Here is a 21,480-nt window from a genome sequence, read left to right on the forward strand (position 1 = left end):
CTGTGACAGTTAAGCTAAAAAAAAAAAATAAATAAAAGCTGCGGTTAGTAGTTAGTTTCTGTGTAAATAAATGACTTTGACCAACTTTTTCCACTTTTGATGTGAGTTTTAGCGAGAAATTAGTATTGTTGTAATTAAATATTATTACCGAAGTTCTCTGTATTTTCAAGTAGATCAGACTGTTATTCTGCCTTAGAAGTCAGTTTGAAATCTGTTTTGTGAGGTAACTTTACATGCAAACGCTGCCTGCAAGTCATTCCCTCATTGCCTGCCTAAGCTTTCGGATGCAGCCATAGATAAACCAAAAGTACCACTAAATACTGTAGTAATCTTACTTTAATAAATTATAAATTAACAAGCATTGTCTTAAAATAATATATTCATACATACACATGCAATGTATCATTTTTAAATCTTAATTAAACCTACAACAACCTTTGTTAAAAAATACATTATAAAATACTAACAGTTCAAACATAGGACAAATCCTAATAAAGCATTAAATCCACTCAAAATGGCTTGAAGAAAAAAAAAAACAGATAAAAGAGCAGAATTAAGAGAAAGAAGAACACTGTATAAAAGACAACTTAATTTAAGAACTCAACATTGGAGCTTTTCTGTTTGTACCTGAAAGTGCGTTTGTCACCCCAGCCCACAATAGGAGCAGAGGCAGTACTGAACGCTGTGAAGTGGGTTATGCTCTTCAGTGCATGTTTTACAGCAGATTATGCAGTAAAACAGAGGGCAGCACTGTTACTAGCAGTGTGACTGAGGAGATGACAGCTGAAGCTCCAGCTGTAAGGAAGGGTGCTGTATGCTTCATCATCCAGTCATACTCCTCCTTCAGTCCCTGCCTCTCCAGCTCGTGACCCACCACGCTTCGGATGGTCTCATAGTATTTGTTCAGCCAGTGCAGCTACAAGACAACAAAAAAATAAAATGCTGTCAGTAAGTGATTTCTGTTTTGTCATAAATGAAAATAAGGCCATTTTCAACTAACCCACAACCCCCCTCCCAAGACGTATTTCCAGTGAAGAGCGTTTGTGGGTACATTTTCAAAGGAAACCAACTCTAGAAAAAAACGTATATTTAAACACACCAAGCTGTGGTTCTTAACCCAAATTTTTACACTGAACACCAAATGGCATACAAGACATTCTAGCAGTACCAAAATTATTTATGATATGAAAATAAACATGAAAGTTAACAGACGCATTTATATTGTATCACACAACATGATATGAAAGTAAACACATATACATACATACATATATATATATATATATATATAAATAGAACACTACAGATATATAAATATACACAAAACCAGTCTTAAGTCGCTGGGGTATATTTGTAGCAATAGCCAAAAATACACTGTATGGGTCAAAAAAATGATCGATTTTTCTTATATGCCAAAAATCATTAGGGTATTAAGTAAAGATCATGTTCCATGAAGATATTTTGTAAATTTCCTACCGCAAATATATTAAAACATAATTTTTGATTCATAATATGCATTGCTTCATTTGGACAACTTTAAAGGCGATTTTCTCAATATTTAGATTTTTTTTTTGCACCCTCAGATTCCAGATTTTCAAATAGTTGTATCTTGGCCAAATATTGTGGAAAGCTTATTTATTCAGCTTTCAGATGATGTATAAATCTCAGTTTCAAAAAATGGACCCTTATGACTGGTTTCTGGTCCAGGGTCACACACACACACACACACACACACATATATAATTTGCCAATAATTCTGGCAGAGTGCTTTACAAAAAAACAAACAAAAAATGTTATAAATGTTAAAAATACTTTATGGCACTATTACAATACCTGCTCAGGACTTAGAAGAGATGTGTTTATCAGTTTTCTGTCATAAGGCACCAGTGAGACGGTTTCAAATGTCAAGTAATTGTTGCCATACTTAAAAGTAAAACAGGAAAAGAGTAATTTTATTTTAAGCAAGACAAAAATGCACATATTATTAATATTTCTTTAGGCACTGCCCTTGGCTAACTGCAGTGGATTTACAGAGTTCTGGACCCTCAGTGAGTTGGATGTACCTTTGTAGTAGCTGGAACAGTGACAGCAATGTCCTCTATCCTTATACCAAAGTCATTCTCCTTGTAATAACCAGGTTCTGGAGGACAGTTTGTCAGTTTATAACCGTAATTATCAAACTAAGACAATCGTAATGAGCTGCTTAATGATTCCTCACCAATTGATGTGAACATCCCCTCTTGAAATGGAATATTATTGGACTGAAAACCCACAGGCCCTATCAGAGAGAAAACAAAGCCCTTAGATGAAGAGATACAGCATATGTTCTATATATACATATACCTGTATACGTGTGTGTGTTTGAAAGTTTTTCTCACCAAGGCTGCATTTATTTGTAATAAATAAATAAATAAATAAATAAAATAAGGTAAAAACAGTAATACTGTGAAATAGTATTACAATGTTTTATATTTTAAAATATTTTAAATCCATTTTATTATCAATTTCTTATTATTGTCAATGCTACACCCAGCCCCCCCCCCCAAGATCAAAAGAACAAAAATGGAAATCTTTTGTAACATTATAAATGCCTTTACTGTCACTTTTAATTCATATAATGCATCCTTGATGATTAAAAAAAAAAAAACTTACTGACCCTACACTTTTACATATTAGTGTATTTTAATTGTAAATGACTGTTATAAACACAAATGCATTTAAATGAAAAGTTACTAAAATAAATATATAAACAAGTTACAGAGTCAGACTTACATTCATGGACTCCAAAGTAGTTCCCCACACCATGACCTGTGCCATGACCATAATTTAAACCAACTTCCCACAATGCTCTTCGTCCCAGCATCTCCATGTTCACGCCTATGGTGGGAATAAAAACACATGAAAGGTTAGCACTGGACAGGTTTTGTAGTGGTCTCTGTGAGAAGTCTGCTGTGGATATGGTGCCCTCGTGTGGAAGTATCATGGCATGGTCGCTTGAAGGGAGATTGTGATGAGGAGATTCTCACCTCTAGTTCCAGCAGGAAAGACGGTTCTTGAAATCTCAATATTTCCCATGAGCACTCTTGTGTAGGCCTCCTATCAAAGTAAGACATGGAGAAAACAGTTTTCTTTTCAGTATAAGCATCCTATTATGCTTAGCATCATTAGTAAGTCCCCATGCCTGCCATTCAGTACCTTTTGAAAGTCAGTGGGTTTACCCCAGTGCACAGTACGCGTTATATCAGTAGTACCGTCACTGTTAATATAAATCAGACAGAATGCATGCATGAGCTTGGCTATGTATTGTTTTTTGCACACAAACATAACTATGTACTACTGTAGTAGTACTATGAAACTCACAGGTACTGTCCTCCAGAGTCAACAAGATACATCTCACTCACAGACAGCTTCCTTGCAGTTTCATTAGATGGACTGTAAAAATAAGAACAATGCAGGTAGTTATAAGCAAACATAATGAACATAATTCCAGAGTGAACAAAGAAAAACTACTGAAAAGCTATACATCATAATTGGGCGGGAAGAGGAACAGTATTTCAATACCTGTAGTGAGCAAGAGCAGCATTAGGTCCACTTGCAGAAATGGTCTCAAAACTCGGCCCTCTGCTGTTCTTCTGTTTGCTGCCAAAACACAGTCAAGGGTTTGTGATTCTCAAGAAAAAGGAAGTTTACATAAGTAAAACATCTTCTAAATTAACATCCTTGATGTAAGTTCTAGTTTTCAAATAATGTCATTCCTGTAATGCAAGCTTAGAAAAATGGCTAATATAGTGTTAGAGTCAGCCATAATTGTCTTCCAAGACAAACCTACCATAAGCTCTGATAGCATTTTATAGCATATTTTGAAAAGAAAACACTAAATAATATTAGAAATAGCATTTAATTACATATTCACTATAAAGAATTAAACTACTAATGTGTATATACACTTATAAATAGGGTTGTTCCGATTCCGATACTAGTATCGGAAATTCCACCGATACCACAAAAAATTCTGGCATCGGTATCGGCGAGTACTTGAACCCATGTACCGATCCGATACAATTTTTAAACAAGACTTATGCCCGCTAACTTTGCTTAATGCTGCAAATCGGAAATCAATTCTTCTTCGCTGCTCAGAATGCAAACACAGGAAGTTGTGCACAAGCAACCACTATTTAGAGCAGCAAAGAATAAATACAAACGTGGTAGCGCATAGCCAGTAAATCACTCGCATATGCAACTAAATCTTCACCCTGGGCGACTAAATAGTGTATAATATTAGCCACTGGCTAATAAATGCTCAGATTAGACTCGCCAGTGTGTTGAGTTGGAGGCTATGTATAAGTTTAGCACAGATATATTTTCACTCGCTGAACACTCTGACTGAGCGCTTCAGAGTTTCACTCTCCGTCAAGCGATCTGGGCCATTTATCAGTTCATCTGAATGAATGCGCAGCGCACCTGTATTTGACGTACCGTAAGCTCTAGTGTGAAGTGCACGACTCGCCGTCGCTTTGCTTTTTTCCTCACACGCAAAGAGAGAGAGAGAGAGAGTCTTGCATGTAGCGCGTCAATTCTGCTTGGTATGTAAACGATATTCTTTGTTGTATTTTCCTGTAAGAATAACGGAGTTCCTTTGGAATTCTTGAGCTTTTAAGAACTGCCGGTTCTCCGGTAGTAGGCGGAGCTAATGCGCAAGCGACAATCTCATTGGCTGGCGCTCACCAATAATCGTCCCTGTTTTGATTTCAGCAAATCAGTTCAAGCGAACGCAGACAACGTGATTAATATTCATGAATCCAGCAGCTCGTTAATCCTTAGTGCGTTTTATATTGTTCTTAGTAGGATTCATAGTATGATTATTATCTTATCAGTATTATTGATAGTTTCCCCCCCATTTTTTAGAGAAACACTCAATTACCAAAAAAGCACCACCACCAGTTCAGTTAAAATGACTGTATTCATGGTTACCAAGTTTTAATTCTAATTGCTAAAGTTATATCATTAAATAATACTTGATTATCATAATACATTTATAATGCTTGACTGACTGATGTTAAGAGTGTACTTTTAGATATTTAAATAGATGTGCCATTTTCCAAACATTATATATTATATTTTTTTGTTTACTCGCCAGACTATCTATCTATCTATGGTGAAGCACCATAAAATAATTGTATCAATTCATACAGGTCTAGTAGTACATACAGCTGTATAACCAGATACACACCCAGGTATCAGATCAGTACTCGGTATCGGCCGATACCCTGAGCCTAGGTATCGGAATCGGTATCGGGAAGGGAAAAAGGGTATCGGAACATCTCTACTTATAAAATAAATAAATAAATGTACAATTAAAGAGAGAGAGAGAGAGAGAGAGAATGAGAATGACAATTATGTATGTACAGGTATGATATGTGCAAATTTGAAATGTAAATAAGTATGTGTGTTAAGTAAATAACTTATAATAGTGTTGTGTGTTCCACGTTTATTGTCAACTGTTCATGAGATGGATTGCCTATTGCTTATAAGCAATGCACAATTGAAATAAATTAATGGTACATATACTTTTGGAACCGATAGCCTTGAAAAATGAACAATACAGGTAAAACCATCTGTTTTACTGTATGTGAGTGGTATTGGTGATGAGGGTTTAGCTCCACTGTTCTGTACCTGCGACACTGATCAACAAAATGTGCTGCTGTAAGTTCGTTCTCTGTGCCTTCTGGAACTTTCTTCTCAAGCCACATCAGAAGCTGCATGACTGCGACTGCGTCCCTAACCTGCGGGAAAGAGGATGGATGTTCACCCATCATGGCTGAGAAGAATAAAATCACCCGCTTGAGACCAGACGGATGCCAGACGGAGGGGATTAATTGAAGCAGTCAACAGAGGTCTGGCTTTAGGCCATAAAACACCGGAACCAATATGTTTGTCCATGCATGTTATCAAATGCAGTTGTTTTCAAAAACCTCATTCTGCTAAATATGTCAACAGAACACTGAATACAAGCAATGACCAAGAGTAATACAGGTCCCACTATGTTTGATGGAGGTTGTGCGATAAGGAGCGATAAGACATTGATTCAGCTACATTGAGCTGCAATGAATGGAGTCTGTCTGGACTCCTAATGTGGCTTTATGATGTGATAAAGTGCCCTTCAATCTAGAAATTATGATAATACAACACAGGTATCAGTCAACAGTGTCCATCAGGGTTATCACTGCTTTACAAAAGTCATTTGGGGAAAAGACTGTATGTGTGTGTGTGTGTGTGTTCTCTTACATGAGCCTCTTTGAGAATACGCTGCTCAGTCGCATCTTTCACTGATTTTGTAGTCAGTACTGGAGAGTAGGTGCTGGTCAGAAGTTTGTCCTTAAAGACATAAGATATGTTCATCAGCAGTAAAATCTTCACCTGCACTGTACGACTCAAGCAGCCTTATGAAATTATAAATTCAGTCAGGATCCATCCATCCATTCATCCATCTATCCACCTATCTACTTATCCATCCATCCATTCACCTATCTACCCATCCATCTAGCTATCTACCATCCATCCATCTATCCACCTATCTACTTAACCATCCATCCATCCATCCAGCCATCAATCATCCATCTATCCATCTATCTACCTATTCATCAAGCTATCTACCATTCATCCATCCATCCATCCACCTATCTAGTCATCCATCCACCTATCTACCCATCCATTCACGTCATTTATCCATCTATCTACCAATCCATCTAGCTATCTACAGTACTATTCATCCATCCATCCATCCACCTATCTACCCATCCATTCATCCATCCACCAATCTACTTATCTATCCATCCATCTATCCACACCTCCATCAAATCCATTTATTCAAATTTGTTTTGCACATCAAGTCACATTAAGTAAAACATCATAAATTGGCTCTAATTTAATGTTCACCATATATTTATTTACATATCTGTCAATAAAATAATTTAAGTTCAGACAGACCGGGAAGGGCAAAATCAAATGGCTGAAATAGCTGTGCAGTGTGTCAAAAATAGAAATGGCTCCACTGATTATAGCAATCTAATTTTGTCACACAGTGACAAGCGCTTGATGTAGATGTGCGTAACTAAACTTTTTTGACAGATGAAAGCACACAGGCTTGTTTGTTCTTTCCTAGATTACAGTTACATATTTACATTTATGTTTCAGCCTTTAAAAAGCCATATGGTAAAAAATAAATTAAAATAAAAAAGGCTACTATTTAACACATCTTGAACAGAAGCACAGGATAACATCAAAGGCCAAATGCAAAAAGTGAAAATCAATTATTGACACTTGAGGGGCTTGATTGAAACCATCTCAGCCATATTTAGCCCACAGATAGTTTGAGACTCCTTATTTGAGCATCTAAGCTATCATACACATACTAGTAGTCTATATTTTGGATCCAGGTCTTACCTCAGGAGTGATGAGCTCATACAGGGCCTGGTTGGTGTACTCTGTACCCACCCACACCCTCACGCCGGATCTCTGTAGATAGGACTGCAGATACGAGCGCACAGAGCTGTACTCAAGCAGCTGCACACAATAGGAATGGTAGCATGAAGTGTTCAGGTACACCTTCAGCTCCTCTGTCATCCGTTCAGTGTGCACAAAAAGCCTGGTGAAGGAGGTTAGTTAGAAACTGTACAGCACACCAACTAAGTACAGTGCTATTAATATGAAACATAGGAACTTGCCATATCTCATCCATTGACAGCAGAGTGTAAGAATAGAAGAATGGATTAAAAGGGATGTCGTTGCCTCGTAGATTAAACAGCCCTGAAAATAGAAATGCGAGCTGAAATGTTTGACCCGACAAGAGTGTTGAACAATTCAGAGAAACTCTCCTGCACGAGATGGCTTTGTGTTGTGCTGTTTTGCGCTTACATGCGGTCTCGTCCAGAGCTGAAAGCAGCACAGCGGTGGGCTTGTATGGATTGTCACTTATTTGGGCTCGTATCTGATCCACTTTTGTTGGCCAGGTCCTTTCTGAACATCCAAACAAACACACATGCACAATGTCAATTTGAATTACAACAAAACCTTCAAAAATGAGAATTCTGTCACCATTTACTAACCCTTACAATAAGTTGTTGGTCACTTTTTCTATGCAATTGCAATAAAAGGGAACGCAGATGTAGAGAAGACCATTTTGTTAAAGATTCACTATTTTGAATCAAATCTGTTCAGTGAATCAGCTTTTTCAAATTTTTTTCGGTTTAAAATGATTTATTCATGAATCAGACTGATTTGGTTCTTAAGTTCACCACATTCAACATTCAACACTTTAGCCTCGGCAGGAAGATTATTTGTAAACAGCACTGAACATTTTTATCTGTTCCTCACACAAAGCTATAATATGAATTCAGAAGCCTTGTAATAAAATGCACAACTCATTTTAAGATTATTTTTTGTATCTTATTTGAAGCTTGAAAAAGAGGAAAAGAGCAACAAGCACAGAATTTCTCCTTTTATGGCCACAGAAAAAAAAGCAATATACTGTAGTTTTAGACCAACATGAAGTTATTTTTAGGTTGACTATGCCTTTATTCATGCCTCGTTGACTTTATCTTGGAGCCAGAATGAACTAGAATATCCCCTCTGTCAGCTGCCATTACTGCAGGTTATATCACTAGTCATTAAAGATTAAATCAGAGCTTTATTGCTCTGTTTGTCATGATCTTATGGTCCTCTGCCCTATTCGCTTGGTACTTATCAGTCAAGTGATGCTGATAAGACATGCACACACCGATGACACTGTCAGGTAAGCGCGTGGGGTTGTCAGGAGGCAGAGGAGGTCGATCTGTCCATATTTTATCCACCAGGTTATCAGGAATAGACTTCAGGATCCGGCCCGCTGGAGTCAGGTTGGTGTTGTAGACGTCAAAAATGTCTAAGAATAATGACCAAATTATTCACGGCTGATTTTGATAATGTTGAAAACAGTTTTTCTGCTTTATTTTTGTGGAAACTGTGAGTCATTTTTATCACATTTTTTTTATTTTGATGAATAGAAAGTTTAAAAGAACAGAATTTAAAATGAACAAAAAAATCTATAGAAAACAACACATACTTTTTAACTTATTTTACATAAGAAAGTATTTTACTAGCTCTGTTTGCTTACCTACAGAGAAGAGGAATGGGTCAAAGCCCACCTGATCTCCCTCAGGGATCTCTAGGATCAGCCAGTTGGTAATACTGCGAACGGAGGCTACGATCCAGTAGAGTTAGACCAGAAAAGTGTTAACGACTCAGATCGAATTAACAACAGACAAAGTAGAGGTAAAATGATAGAATTCCACACAACAATCAATAGAATAACATCTTTCAATATCCTTTAAATATGTGTCTTAAGACATTCATCCACCCACATGTTCAACTTCATTTTGACAAGTTTAAAATATTAATTTTACTCTCATAATTTACTCCTCACCATCTCGTTGTAGCTCCCAGTTACAGTCCATTTGTCTCTCTGCCTGAATCCAGTAGCGGCTATCGGTCCACAAAACAGCCTTGTTTTGAGTAATTACTGCTGTTCCTAGAAATTAGGAACAGAATCTCATTAGATACAACAAAAGACAGGAGTGGGCTGTTTGTCAGGGACCAAAAAAATGACAAACATAATGTGAATGAGAATGATGCATGGTGATATTATGATCAGTTGGCTGTGAAACACACCTGCAGAGCCAGTGAAGCCAGACATCCAGGCCAACCTCGCATCTCTGGGGGCAATGTACTCACTCTGCCAAAAAAAAAAAAAAAAAAACCCACAGTCAGTTACTGTCACAAAGGTAATGTCTGCGAATGAAGACGATTGAAAGAGAGGAGGAGGTTTAGGGGGTCATAAACTAAATGGCTGCAAAACTGACAAAAACATAACATATATTTAAAATTTAGGGATGAATAATGTTTAATCTCATATATCATTTGATATATTTCATATTACTAATTCTAGGCCAATTAGTTTTGGATTTAGCATGTGGTGTCTCTGCAAACGTACAGTAAGAGAGAATGTGCATTTAAAACAAATAATGTAGTTTTTGTCTACAAATAACAACAATACAAATAATATTTATTTTGTTGATAATTATTAAAATATTAGAATTTATTAAGACTTATTTGACATCAGTGTATGGCACGGTTCATGATTTTCTATGGTTAGGAAAAAAAAGTTAAAGAAGAGAAATATAAATTCCAGGGGACCAGTGTTGCCTCTTAATATAAAAGTTCATTTCTGACAGTCTTTAGAAGTTACCAGATGAGCATCCGTGGCTGGGATGATGTAGGCTGAGATGTTCAAGGGGATCATGGATGCTCTCAGATCACGAAGCCTCAGAGTCGTGTTTACAGCTGTTGGTGGCAAATACTGGAGCAACAAGAATTATTCTGAATTCATCGAGTTATCTACAATCCACAAATGTTAAATATCACAAATTCAAAGAATTTACTCAATCTTTTCAACCCATAATTCAAAACTCAACCCATATAAAAACATTTGAGTCGACTTCAACTGATAAGGCAAGAAAGAATGTGTGAGCAGCAGGACAAGACAGAGAAAGTTCACAGATAACACACACACCTCACTGGGATCAGATTTGGGGTGTGCATGACCTAAAAACTGTGTTCTTATCTGAAGAGAAGATCTCCTCGCAGAGAGGCCAGATTAAGCCTGTATGCTGGAGACAGGGTTATTATTTTCTCTTTCCACTGCTCTCAGAGCTAAAGACGAGTTCTAGCATAGGGCTGAAACAGTTGTGTGGATATACATAGGAAAACATAGACAGAGTATGGATAGAAGAATAGAGTACCGGAGGAATTGCCGAACAATTTCTCTCACTGCCTGACCCTTCTTCGGCCCACACAGCATATCTGCCTCCTGTGATGACACACGAGAAGAGACACATGCAGGACAACAGAGTAACTGTTTTAAACTCACTGTCAGCACATGTGGTGAACAAAGGTCAGAAATTGTGGTTAAACTTATAGTATGCCTTTATAATTCAAGATGACAATGTTTTCACATTGCAGTATGACTGAAACAGTAAAAGCAACCCAACAGCTGCGCTACAACTCAAAAACATGCATAAAATCTCAAAAGACACAATGTAAACAAGCCAAATATAGTAAACAAACCATACATATCATCATTTTATGAATAAAAAAACAGTAATCACACAGTCGCTTACATAATCTTATGTAAACGGATTCATTTTATGGTTAGAGTGAGCAAACAAATGATATTTTAAGGCAGAATTCATTTTTAGGCTAATGACATGCAAATATAATTCACACATAAACCAAACACACATGACACAACAACAGATGGTGACCAGAAATGTTGCCTTAATGAAAGCCTTACTCATATAGTGCATGATTGTCGCATAGTTACAACACACCATCAAGACTAAATCGCCATCACATACACAATTTTTTTTTGTTACCTTCAAGAACCACAAGACACACAGCCAGTATCCAGCCTGAGGAGCTCATTTTAGACCATCTGCTCCAAGCAAGTCCACACACAGAGTGTGACAGCAGGGCACGAGTGTTTCTGTCTTGTGAGTCTGTGTGTGTGTGTGCGTGTGTGTACAAGGGTGTGTATGTCCTCTCTGAAACTACATGCATTACCAGAGGTGTCTTAACCAGATCCACGTGCAATAGCTGAAGGGGAGGAACTTTGGCTGTGACTCTAATCTTTACTACTGTAATAAAAGCACAGTGTCTCTCTCTCCCTATGCCCTTCTTTAATGTGCAGTGCATTTACCCAGGCATAGCGAACAAATTGCTGGTCGCATAGTAAATTATGTCTCCTGTTACATATGTACTGTAGGCTAGTAGAGGCTACTTCAATGCCCTCTTCTAACAAATAACAACTCTGCCTTTCAATGTCAGGAAGTTTTGCAAGAAAGGTTTTATTGTGCAAACACTTAAAGAGATAGTTCAACCAAAAATGGAAACTCTGTCATCAATTACTCATCCTCATGCAGTTACATTATATTTCTCTCTTCACTGGAACATAAAAAGAGATGTTTGGCTGAATGTTCTTCTCTAAACAATGAAAGTGGATGTGGATGATTTCAAGCTCCGAAATGACCTAAAACCACAATAAATATACCATAAACGTAGTTCATGCAATTCAAGTACTATATTTCAGGACATATGAAGGCAAATGGCAGCTTTGTCTGATGAGAAGATCCAAATTTAAGTCAGTATTCACTTAAAATGTTCCATTCTGCAGTACAGATTTAAAATCTAGTTCATACTTCCACATACTCAAACTTCATGATTTTTTAAATTATTTTTCTGGATTCCAGGGGATTTATCCTGGGGTGAATTAAGCCTGCGGGTAAATTGAGCCACCCCTTGTTTTTAGGCAACCTTAAAACACAATTGGTGTTATGACCATAAATATGTGACGAATTATGTATTTTACTCATGTGATGGAGAGATGAGGCCCATGGAATAATTGGTAACTACATTTCTGTAACCCCCATGTTTGAATGGAAGTTATAATATGAGTCTATACTATTAGCATTATGTTAGCTCTAAACTGCTGGATGATACAAATTTGTTAAAATGGTGGGAGTGAGGTAAGTTGAGCCAGTGGCTCACCCCTCCTTATGATTATAAAGTATAACTGTAATTTGACATTATATTTCATTATATTTATTTTTTTGTTCTTTGTTTTGAACTTGTTTTGAGTTTGTATGAAATTGTATTTCCCTGCAGCATTTATAAGTGGAATGTTAAGTGGGAGTATTAGCCCAGTTCTGTAAGGTCAACTGCAGTCCTTTTTTTTTTTTGGCCTTCAATTTGAACTTTATTGTGTTCTGAAATTTTTAAATAATTAAAATGCCTTTAAAGTTGTGAACTTGTATCTTTTTAACTTTTAACTTGTAACATTTTGTTAACCTCTTTGTCCTTATTAGGGTTGCAGGGAGCTGGATCGTAACCCAGCATCTTGAGCCACAGTTGGAGAAAAACCCTGGATGAATAGCCAGTCCAAGGCTCACACATAGATCTTAAGAATCATTTTTTTTATTGAAATTCTCTTCCTTTGATACAACTTAAGGTGAAAATGTTTGATTTTACTTCAGCATAATCAATGTCACAGTTTACATTTATGTGGCTCAACTTACCCTCTCCCTTGGCTTAATTTACCCCTCACTGGGGGCAACTTGAGCGAAAAGACCATTTTTTTCATGGAAAGCCATATTTTGAAAGCAGTTTATTTTATATATAAAGTAATTAACCCAATTCTCCGTCTCCGCGAACTGCTTTTTGAAACACGTCACTATAATGAACTGTAACTCAGCAAATACTTCACACAGAGACATGAGAAATATATCAATAGAAAGCTTGACATGTCTACTGTTAAATGAAGTAAGTCTTACCGAAAACAAATATTCTGTGATAAAGTAATCCGTATGAAACCAAGGACATGTCCAGTTTTTCAGTCTGGTCTCATTATCTCTAATTAGGTCACGCCCACGCGCTGCTCGCGCTATTGTTATTACAAACCTCCATGAGAGCCACGCGGCATGTAAACGCCCACACCACCCTAAACAAAGCAGCAACGCGTTCATCTCGGATACTTTTCAGTTTTGGAAGAACACGCTGTGAGAAATAAGCCTTGTATTTACCTCAGAAACGCGCTGAGAGGAAAAAGCCTTGTATTTACCCCCAGTAGACGCGCTTTGTTTACCTCACAAACAGAACGGGAGCGCAGCTGGAGCCGGCGGAGGAGGAGATATTTTATACCGAGTAAGTAATGTTTCTTATTGGCATTCGATAATGTGTTGTTGTGACAAAGTTTAACGCATTTACTAGTTGAACTTTTCCCAAATTATAACTCCAGAATAAAATGTGTAAAATCGAGTGCAACATTTTGAAATATGATAGGCAACCTTTCATTGCATTTAAATGTTGCACGACCTGAGGATAGTTATATGTTCTATAAACAAACAATTTTAGGGGGTGCTTTATATATTTTGAGTAGTAACAATATGTAGGCCTATATATATTATAATTCATATAATTTACTGTTTTTGCTGTACTTTGGATCAAATAACTCCAGAATAAAATGTGTAAAATCGAGTGCAACATTTTGAAATATGATAGGCAACCTTTCATTGCATTTAAATGTTGCACGACCTGAGGATAGTTATATGTTCTATAAACAATGATATAAAAGTAATGTCTAAGAAAGTTTAGACCAATCTTTACTGTGAAGTAGCCTACTCTGTTTGCAAATACCTGCTCAAACGTGTTTATAATAAGCTTAACAATAATAATTTAGTTTCTCAGTTATAAAATGTTGTTTTTGTATTGTATGATAATACATGCAAAGCATGTGTGCATCTATGTTATAAAATCACGTGGGTAATATTGGTGATTGCTAATGTAATAATATAGTTGCTCCTGATAAGCCTATCAACATGCTCACTAATTTATTTATTAATTTTAGGGGGGGTGCTTTATATATTTTGAGTAGTAACAATATGTAGGCCTATATATTATAATTCATATAATTTACTGTTTTTGCTGTACTTTGGATCAAATAAATGCAGGCTTGGTGAGCTGAAGACACTTCTTAAAAACAAAAACAAAAAAACATTACAAATCTTACTGTTTAAATAATTTGACTGGTAGTGCATGTATTGTCACCATGTTTGCTTTGTCTTTGTCCGTTCATTGTGTTGCTCACGTCTGTTTTGTGTTTTCTCATGCAGTTTCTGCTTACTCGTTTTCCTGGGTTCCAGTTTCCTGCCACTGTTTTGGATATTGCACCCACGATGTCTTGACTCTTCTGTTGTTTGTTTGTTCCTAATAAACTGTTTAACTGCACTCGCAAGTGAATCTCAAGTTATTTTATGTGATAGTTATATGTATACACATTTCTTTTTTCCTCACATTCTTTCTTGTAGCAATTCCCTCTCAGTCACACACCTGACTCAATGGCTCATTATGGAGCTCATTATGCGGGCCTTTGTCTTCTCAGGTGTGAGTCACAGCATTATCCAGGATAGTTCACGCCCCCTCGCATAGAGCCTTTCTACTCAAAAAGTGACTTAGAAAATTTAAATCAATATATTGTTTTCTCTGAATGAGTGAGTTGGATTATTTTCAGATCATTTTGAAGCAAATATTCTAGGCTACAAGATCCAGTTCTCAAAAGTCTTGTGAATAAATGTTCTGTATGTGTTTTATTGCCTTATTTCAGTTACTTTAAAATTGCAGTTTTTTTCTAACCACGCATAAACGTTGTTTTCTCAAAAACACAATCATGTACGTACATGCTGCTCGCATATTATTGTAGCCCAGTTTGTGTTGAATACAGTGTTTTTAGACTTTAGCCATTAAAATGTTTATAAGCAACTGAAAAAAGCACAAATGTCAGGGCATGTCTAAACTTCTCCGGGGCCCCAAAACACCCTCAGACCCCAGAGGGTTAAAAAGTCATCCATCCATCCATTCGATTGTCCAAACCTCTTTGTCCTTATTAGGGTTGCAGGGAGCTGGATCGTAACCCAGCATCTTGAGCCACAGGTGGAGAAAAACCCTGGATGAATGGCCAGTCCAAGGCTCACACATAGATCTTAAGAATCATTTTTTTATTGAAATTCTCTTCCTTTGATACAGCTTAAGGTGAAAATGTTTGATTTTACTTCAGCATAATCAATGTCACAGTTTACATTTATGTGGCTCAACTTACCCTCTCCCTTGGCTTAATTTACCCCTCACTGGGGGCAACTTGAGCGAAAAGACCTTTTTTTTTAAATTTCTTTTTTATGGAAAGCCATATTTTGAAAGCAGTTTATTTTATATATAAAGTAATTAACCCAAGGATGCACCACACTCTGAAATGTATGTACATATTCAAGTTGGACCCATTATTTTCATGTAATCACTTTAAACACACTGTAAGTAAAAACTGGCTCAACTCACCCTGCGCTCCCCTACATGTGGTCACTTTGAAAGTTTTCTGAGAACCAATGATGTTTGGGTCAACTAGGTCCAACATGTCTTGACATGTCATATTTAAATATACACAAGAGCTGCAGTGGATGGCATGATTTTCTCCAAATAACTAAAATTTTGGTCTGGTATCATAAGGCTTCAGATTTGGATAAAATCCATCCCTCATTTACTTGAGCATTCTCAGTTGTGTTTTACCTCAGAATAAATGTTCTACAGGTTTAGAATAACATGATTGTGACTAAGTAATGACGTAATTTGAATTTTGACTTTGCTTTAAATGACATCCCTGAGTTTACTGTGTACTTTTTGGCCCATTTTGACCAACATTATCACTTTGATTTCAAACAATCCAACAGAAAACAACTTTGAGTTCATCTCTAATAAACAAGAAGCTCAGATAAATTAAATACTACTGCATATATCACTTGATTGTTATATGAAGACAATTGTCTAGACAGAGATAATCACTGTGCCACAGTCAGATCCCAGTGAACAGCTGAGATGCACGTCTGGCCGTTCCTCTGCCACCAGACTCATTACTGCATAGCAACAGTGTCATTTGCAGACTAGGAGGAGATTTACCTCCTTGCTGAGATATGTTGTATTCATAAAAGCAGATTATTAATACAAAATCTCTACATTCAAGTATTCAGAAAGTTTCTCAATATGAAAACAATGTCAACATGAAATCAAAAATTGGCGTTTTTTACTTTGTAAACATTGCTGGTCTTATTTTGAATTATTCATCTTTGCATTTTAAAATCAACTGTTGGATTTCATAATCTTTTATCAAAAGGTAAAAACTCTTCCTCTGTAATAGATTTCCTCTTTCAGTGACATCACACACCAATAACAACATAAACATACTTTAACAAACCATAAAACCCAGCAAAAGGCTGTTACTAATTAACACAAGAACCCACAATCAGTGGCGATAAGATAAAACCACAGGCCAAACATTTCAGAGCTCCATCATCAGGGACATCATCGGAGTAAATTTAAATAAGATTAAAGACAGACACTGTTTGTTACACAATGTATATCCAATGTGAGATCCTTGTCCTCGCAAGTGTTACTAATCAACCAGCAGGGGGCAGGGTTGCGCCATTAGTTTTTTTTCTGGCTGTAGTGGTCCTAACTTGATATAGAGGGAAATATTATACAGCATAAATGCCACTGATTATATTATTTACAATTATATTTAACCCTTAAACATAGCTGAATCAGAGCAGAAACATGAATATTCAAAATCTCTTAACATTTTTAGTTGCAATGCAACTTGGAATAAATGAATTACAGTGACATGAATACATCACTGATTCAAATAATGTAAGCAGTTAAAGACAGGAAATATATAAAATCAATAAGAAGCTAGAGTCAAATAAATTATACATTCACATATATACTAACATGCCTCAGTACTTTTTTGCCAACCAGATTTAATTTGCCTAGTTGACAATTTCCTATTGCTGCTTATTTACATAAACACAAACATATGCGATTGCACATACTTTATGCAATATTTTATTCAATTGCACCCTTCTTTACAAGCTTGTAAACACACAGACTCAATTATGTCCTGAGCACATTAAGTATGTAGATTTGTGCGTTCACATGCCAGCGAACCCTCCCCTGAAACCAGTGGCTGTCTTCATTATTTGCTCAAATGAGCACAGTGCTCAAAGTTATAGATAGATATTAATAAATGGTAGCCCTGGCAACCGTTCCCTGGTAATGTGGAGCAGCACAGGGAGCCACAAGCAATACCTTCACTGACATAGAGCAACAGAGCCCAGACGGCCTCACACTCACATCTACAGATCATTGATCTTAGATCAGTTTTGAGAGCAGCCCAGTGCAGTCACACACTACATTTCCATCTGTACACACTGTAATCTGTGACTCAGGTAATGCAGCACAGTCATATGATATTGTGTCAGGTACCAACATGCGAGTCAATCCATACCAAAAGATCTATGCTGTTATATATAGTGGATTTTGCAAAGCAACGAAACAACAAAGCAAAGGAAAGCAAAGTAACAAAAAACAACAAAGCAAAGCAACAAAAAACAAAACAAAAAAACAACAAAGCAAAGCAAATAAACAAAACAACAAAGCAAAGCAACAAAAGAAAAACAAAACCAAACAAACAAACAAAAACCCCCAAAACCAACAAAGCAAAAAAACAAAAACAAAAACAAACAAACAACAAAGCACAGCAAAGCAACAAACAAAGCAAAACAGAACACAGAGGCTTTTAGTTGTCTGGTTTTAAATTGTTTTGGACAATTTTGGCTGGAAGGGGTTATCTTTGGCTGCAAAGATAAACCAACTAAAGTCAATCAGTCAAATCAAAACAGTCAAAACCCATAAACTTTAAAAATACATTTTTAATGCAGGGTAGAGACTTGAGGGCAAGATATTTTTACTTGGATCAGTAAGAAACCACCTAGATATGCCCTAGCAACCATTAAAACACCATATTTCCTATAGAAAGTGTAAATACAGTATCTCAGTACTGTTTAGTGTTTTGCTCTTCAAATTGTTTCCCATGATGCTGACTGTGTCCCTCACCTGCTCACTGTAAGTCTAATGCAGTCAATCATTATCTATGATGTGACTACAGTAGTTACTGTCAAATGCCTAGAGGTGCTGGTACGTAAATCATAGATATCAACGCTAGTAGAGACCAAGGACACACAGCATGTGTTTTCCCCTTGAAATATGTTATGCGGTGTCAAATGAAAAGGAGAGAAAGAAAGATAGAGGAAAAGAACGTGCCTACAGAAACAATGTTAAGTGCGCGGAGGAAATCCTTCAGGAGTAGCATATACAGTATGAAGCCTCAGAAGGTTGTGAGCTGGGTCACGTAATAATCTGTACCACAACTTTAGTCCACAGTCTCTGAGCAGAGGAAACAGAACCCATTGCACTACAGAGCCCCTTCTGTCAACACAGACAATTTTAGGTCCCAAAGTCACAGACTGTGAACACGGCGATTTCCCTTTAGATTAGATCGATTACTGTGTTTTTGGCATGGACAAGCAGAAATTTCTCTTTCTAAATGGTAATTGCTGCAAACTTCGCTAAGTATGCCAGATTAAAAACAGGTGGAAGTTCTGTAAAATTTGCAGCATGTTTGAAGTTAGCTTTTAACATCCAACGCCAAACATTGCGAGGAAATATTTCGTCACTGTGACCGAAATGCTCTCTGAATGTTTTTGCAATATACAATGTATCATACAGTATACAGTTTTTCAGAGCTACAAAGGGAAGTAATGAAAGTTGAAATCATCATGGGCTGCAATACACCAGATTCTGCTGAAAAGAGACAAGAACGTAAGACAACACATGGAACGGATCATGAAACTGGACGCATGTCATCAGAGTGTTCTCATTGACAAGTCAAGCAAATTATATACGCTATGCTTACTGACATATTAGAATCTAATTAAGCGAATCATACATTTATTCTGTCATTAGATCCACCCATTAATCTATCTGATATCTGCGGGTGTAGAGAAGGTTCCAGGAGGCCATGGGAGCTGTCAGATGCCAGTCAGAGTGACTGATGATTGGGGTTGGTGTTCGATCCCGATGCTGGTCCCTGATCTGTGTAATCAGAACCTGAGAAACGGTGGGATTAGACGGGTCAGACAGGGTCAGGAGAGATGGATGTTGAACTTCCCTCTCGGCTGTGCTTAGACACTCAAAGGCGGAGGAGTTTTACATAATCAGCGGGTGGTCTCCGGGGTGCAGGACTAGAGCTGTACTAATACACACACACACACACACAGAGTCTCACACGCCACACTCAAACGCACCCCATGCTGCTCGCACCAGAGGAAGAGACCCCACTGTGCGTCTACTCCTCAGAATTAATGAAGGTATGTGGAAGTGCTCTAGTTTTGAATAACAGAGAGCGCTGAGCTCAGTGCTCCTCAAAAGAAAGAGAATATGGCGCCTGAATTCTGTTTAAACAAATGCAGGCACTGTCTGTGAATAGGGTAAAAAGTAGGGCCTAAAACAAGGAAAACAAAAATAAAAACAGTGAAAGGAGGTACAAAAAATATCAATCTTGGCAGCAAGTCAAATTAAATAAATTAAAATTTAATATTGTTGCTTTTAAGTTTGCGATATTCACAACCCCGTAACCAAACAAAAACACCAAATAAACAATTTTAAAAGCAATACAGTATGCAGGAATGGGTAACAGGGTTGCCAAAACAGACTAAATGAAGCTGTCACTCAGTATGGGCCAACTAGTTTGAGATTAAATAATATACAAATTTATGCCCAAAATTAAAGGAAAAATTTTATTTGACATTTTTTCTTATTATCAATAATTTGGGTAACGAGGTTGAAGATTGATGTAACGGGGTTGATGAAGTCACAACTACTTTTTATATATACAGTATATATACAGTCATGGGCAAAAATATCGGCACCCTTGGTAAATATGATCAAAGAAGGCTGTGAAAATGAATCTGCATTGTTAATCCTTTTGATCTTTTATTAAAAAAAAAAAAAAAAATCACAAACATCTAACCTTTCATTGGATAATAAGAATTTAAAATGGGGGGAAATATCATTATGAAATAAATGTTTTTCTCAAATACACATTGGACACAATTAACGCTTGGTTTTGTGTTGTTTTTGAGGTTTGTGTTTGGATTATTGTACGGTTGGAAGATCCAAACATGGCCCATTATAAGATTTCTAACAGAGTCAGTCACTTATTGATTTTTTTATCTGTTGGTATATGATAGAATCCATGATGCCATGTGTCTAAACAAGATGTCCAGGACCTCCAGCAGAAATATAGGCCCACAACATCAAAAATACAGCAGTATATGTCATTGTACACATGGGGTGCTTTTTATCCCTGTGTTCACCAAACCCATCTTGAGTCTTTGCTGCTAAAAAGCTAATTTTTTAGTTTCATCTGACCATAGAAGCCAGTCCCATTTGAAGTTCCAGTCGTGTCTGATAACTGAATATGCTGGAGTTTGTTTTTGGATGAGTGAGGAGAATTTTTCTTGAAACCCTCCCAAACAACATGTGGTGATGTAGGTGCTGTTTGACAATTTTTTTTTAAGGTTTTCTGACACCGAGACTTAACTATTTTCTGCAATTCTCCAGCTGTGATTCTTGGGAATTTGGTCTTTGTTTTCACACCTATTTATATTTCTGTGAAACAGGAAGCCATGGCTGGATAATTTCATGTTCATAATCACCCTGGAGTGCTCAAAATTGTGAATATGAATGGGAATATACTTCAGAGATATTTTACTCATAAGAATTTCTAGGGGCGCCAATAATTGTGTCCAACGTGTATTTGAGAAAAACATTTATTTCATAATGATATTTCCCCCCATTTTAAATTCTTATTATCCAATGAAAGGTTAGATTTTTGTGAATTTTTAAAATAAAAGATCAAAAGGATTAACAATGCAAATTAATTTTCACAGC

At 36.8% G+C, this 21,480-nt stretch overlaps 1 protein-coding gene across 20 annotated transcripts in view; it reads right to left on the reverse strand.

Annotated features, from left to right (window-relative positions):
• Positions 1-361: 361 nt before the first annotated feature.
• xpnpep2 (X-prolyl aminopeptidase (aminopeptidase P) 2, membrane-bound) overlaps positions 362-21,480 on the reverse strand; it is an 87,817-nt gene continuing 66,698 nt past the window's right edge. For 16 of the 20 annotated variants that reach the window (XM_058797165.1, XM_058797161.1, XM_058797167.1 and 13 more), the window contains 20 exons: positions 10,836-10,903; positions 10,283-10,393; positions 9,706-9,769; positions 9,461-9,565; positions 9,152-9,238; positions 8,777-8,920; positions 7,915-8,016; positions 7,725-7,806; positions 7,444-7,645; positions 6,286-6,375; positions 5,674-5,783; positions 3,562-3,639; positions 3,361-3,432; positions 3,196-3,256; positions 3,027-3,096; positions 2,773-2,877; positions 2,219-2,278; positions 2,064-2,140; positions 1,834-1,923; positions 362-916 (listed from right to left, as the gene is read on the reverse strand). In XM_058797165.1, coding sequence (XP_058653148.1) covers positions 716-916; positions 1,834-1,923; positions 2,064-2,140; positions 2,219-2,278; positions 2,773-2,877; positions 3,027-3,096; positions 3,196-3,256; positions 3,361-3,432; positions 3,562-3,639; positions 5,674-5,783; positions 6,286-6,375; positions 7,444-7,645; positions 7,725-7,806; positions 7,915-8,016; positions 8,777-8,920; positions 9,152-9,238; positions 9,461-9,565; positions 9,706-9,769; positions 10,283-10,393; positions 10,836-10,903 — 1,979 coding nt within the window. In that variant the 3' untranslated portion in view covers positions 362-715. Of the gene's footprint in view, positions 917-1,833; positions 1,924-2,063; positions 2,141-2,218; positions 2,279-2,772; positions 2,878-3,026; positions 3,097-3,195; positions 3,257-3,360; positions 3,433-3,561; positions 3,640-5,673; positions 5,784-6,285; positions 6,376-7,443; positions 7,646-7,724; positions 7,807-7,914; positions 8,017-8,776; positions 8,921-9,151; positions 9,239-9,460; positions 9,566-9,705; positions 9,770-10,282; positions 10,394-10,835; positions 10,904-11,468; positions 12,281-13,421; positions 13,600-13,670; positions 13,822-21,480 lie in introns of those variants that run through there. The other 4 variants (XM_058797181.1, XM_058797176.1, XM_058797160.1 and 1 more) reach the window with 4 other exon arrangements.

Source organism: Onychostoma macrolepis, chromosome 14, assembly GCF_012432095.1.
Source record: "Onychostoma macrolepis isolate SWU-2019 chromosome 14, ASM1243209v1, whole genome shotgun sequence".
Classification (NCBI taxonomy): Eukaryota; Metazoa; Chordata; class Actinopteri; order Cypriniformes; family Cyprinidae; genus Onychostoma; species Onychostoma macrolepis.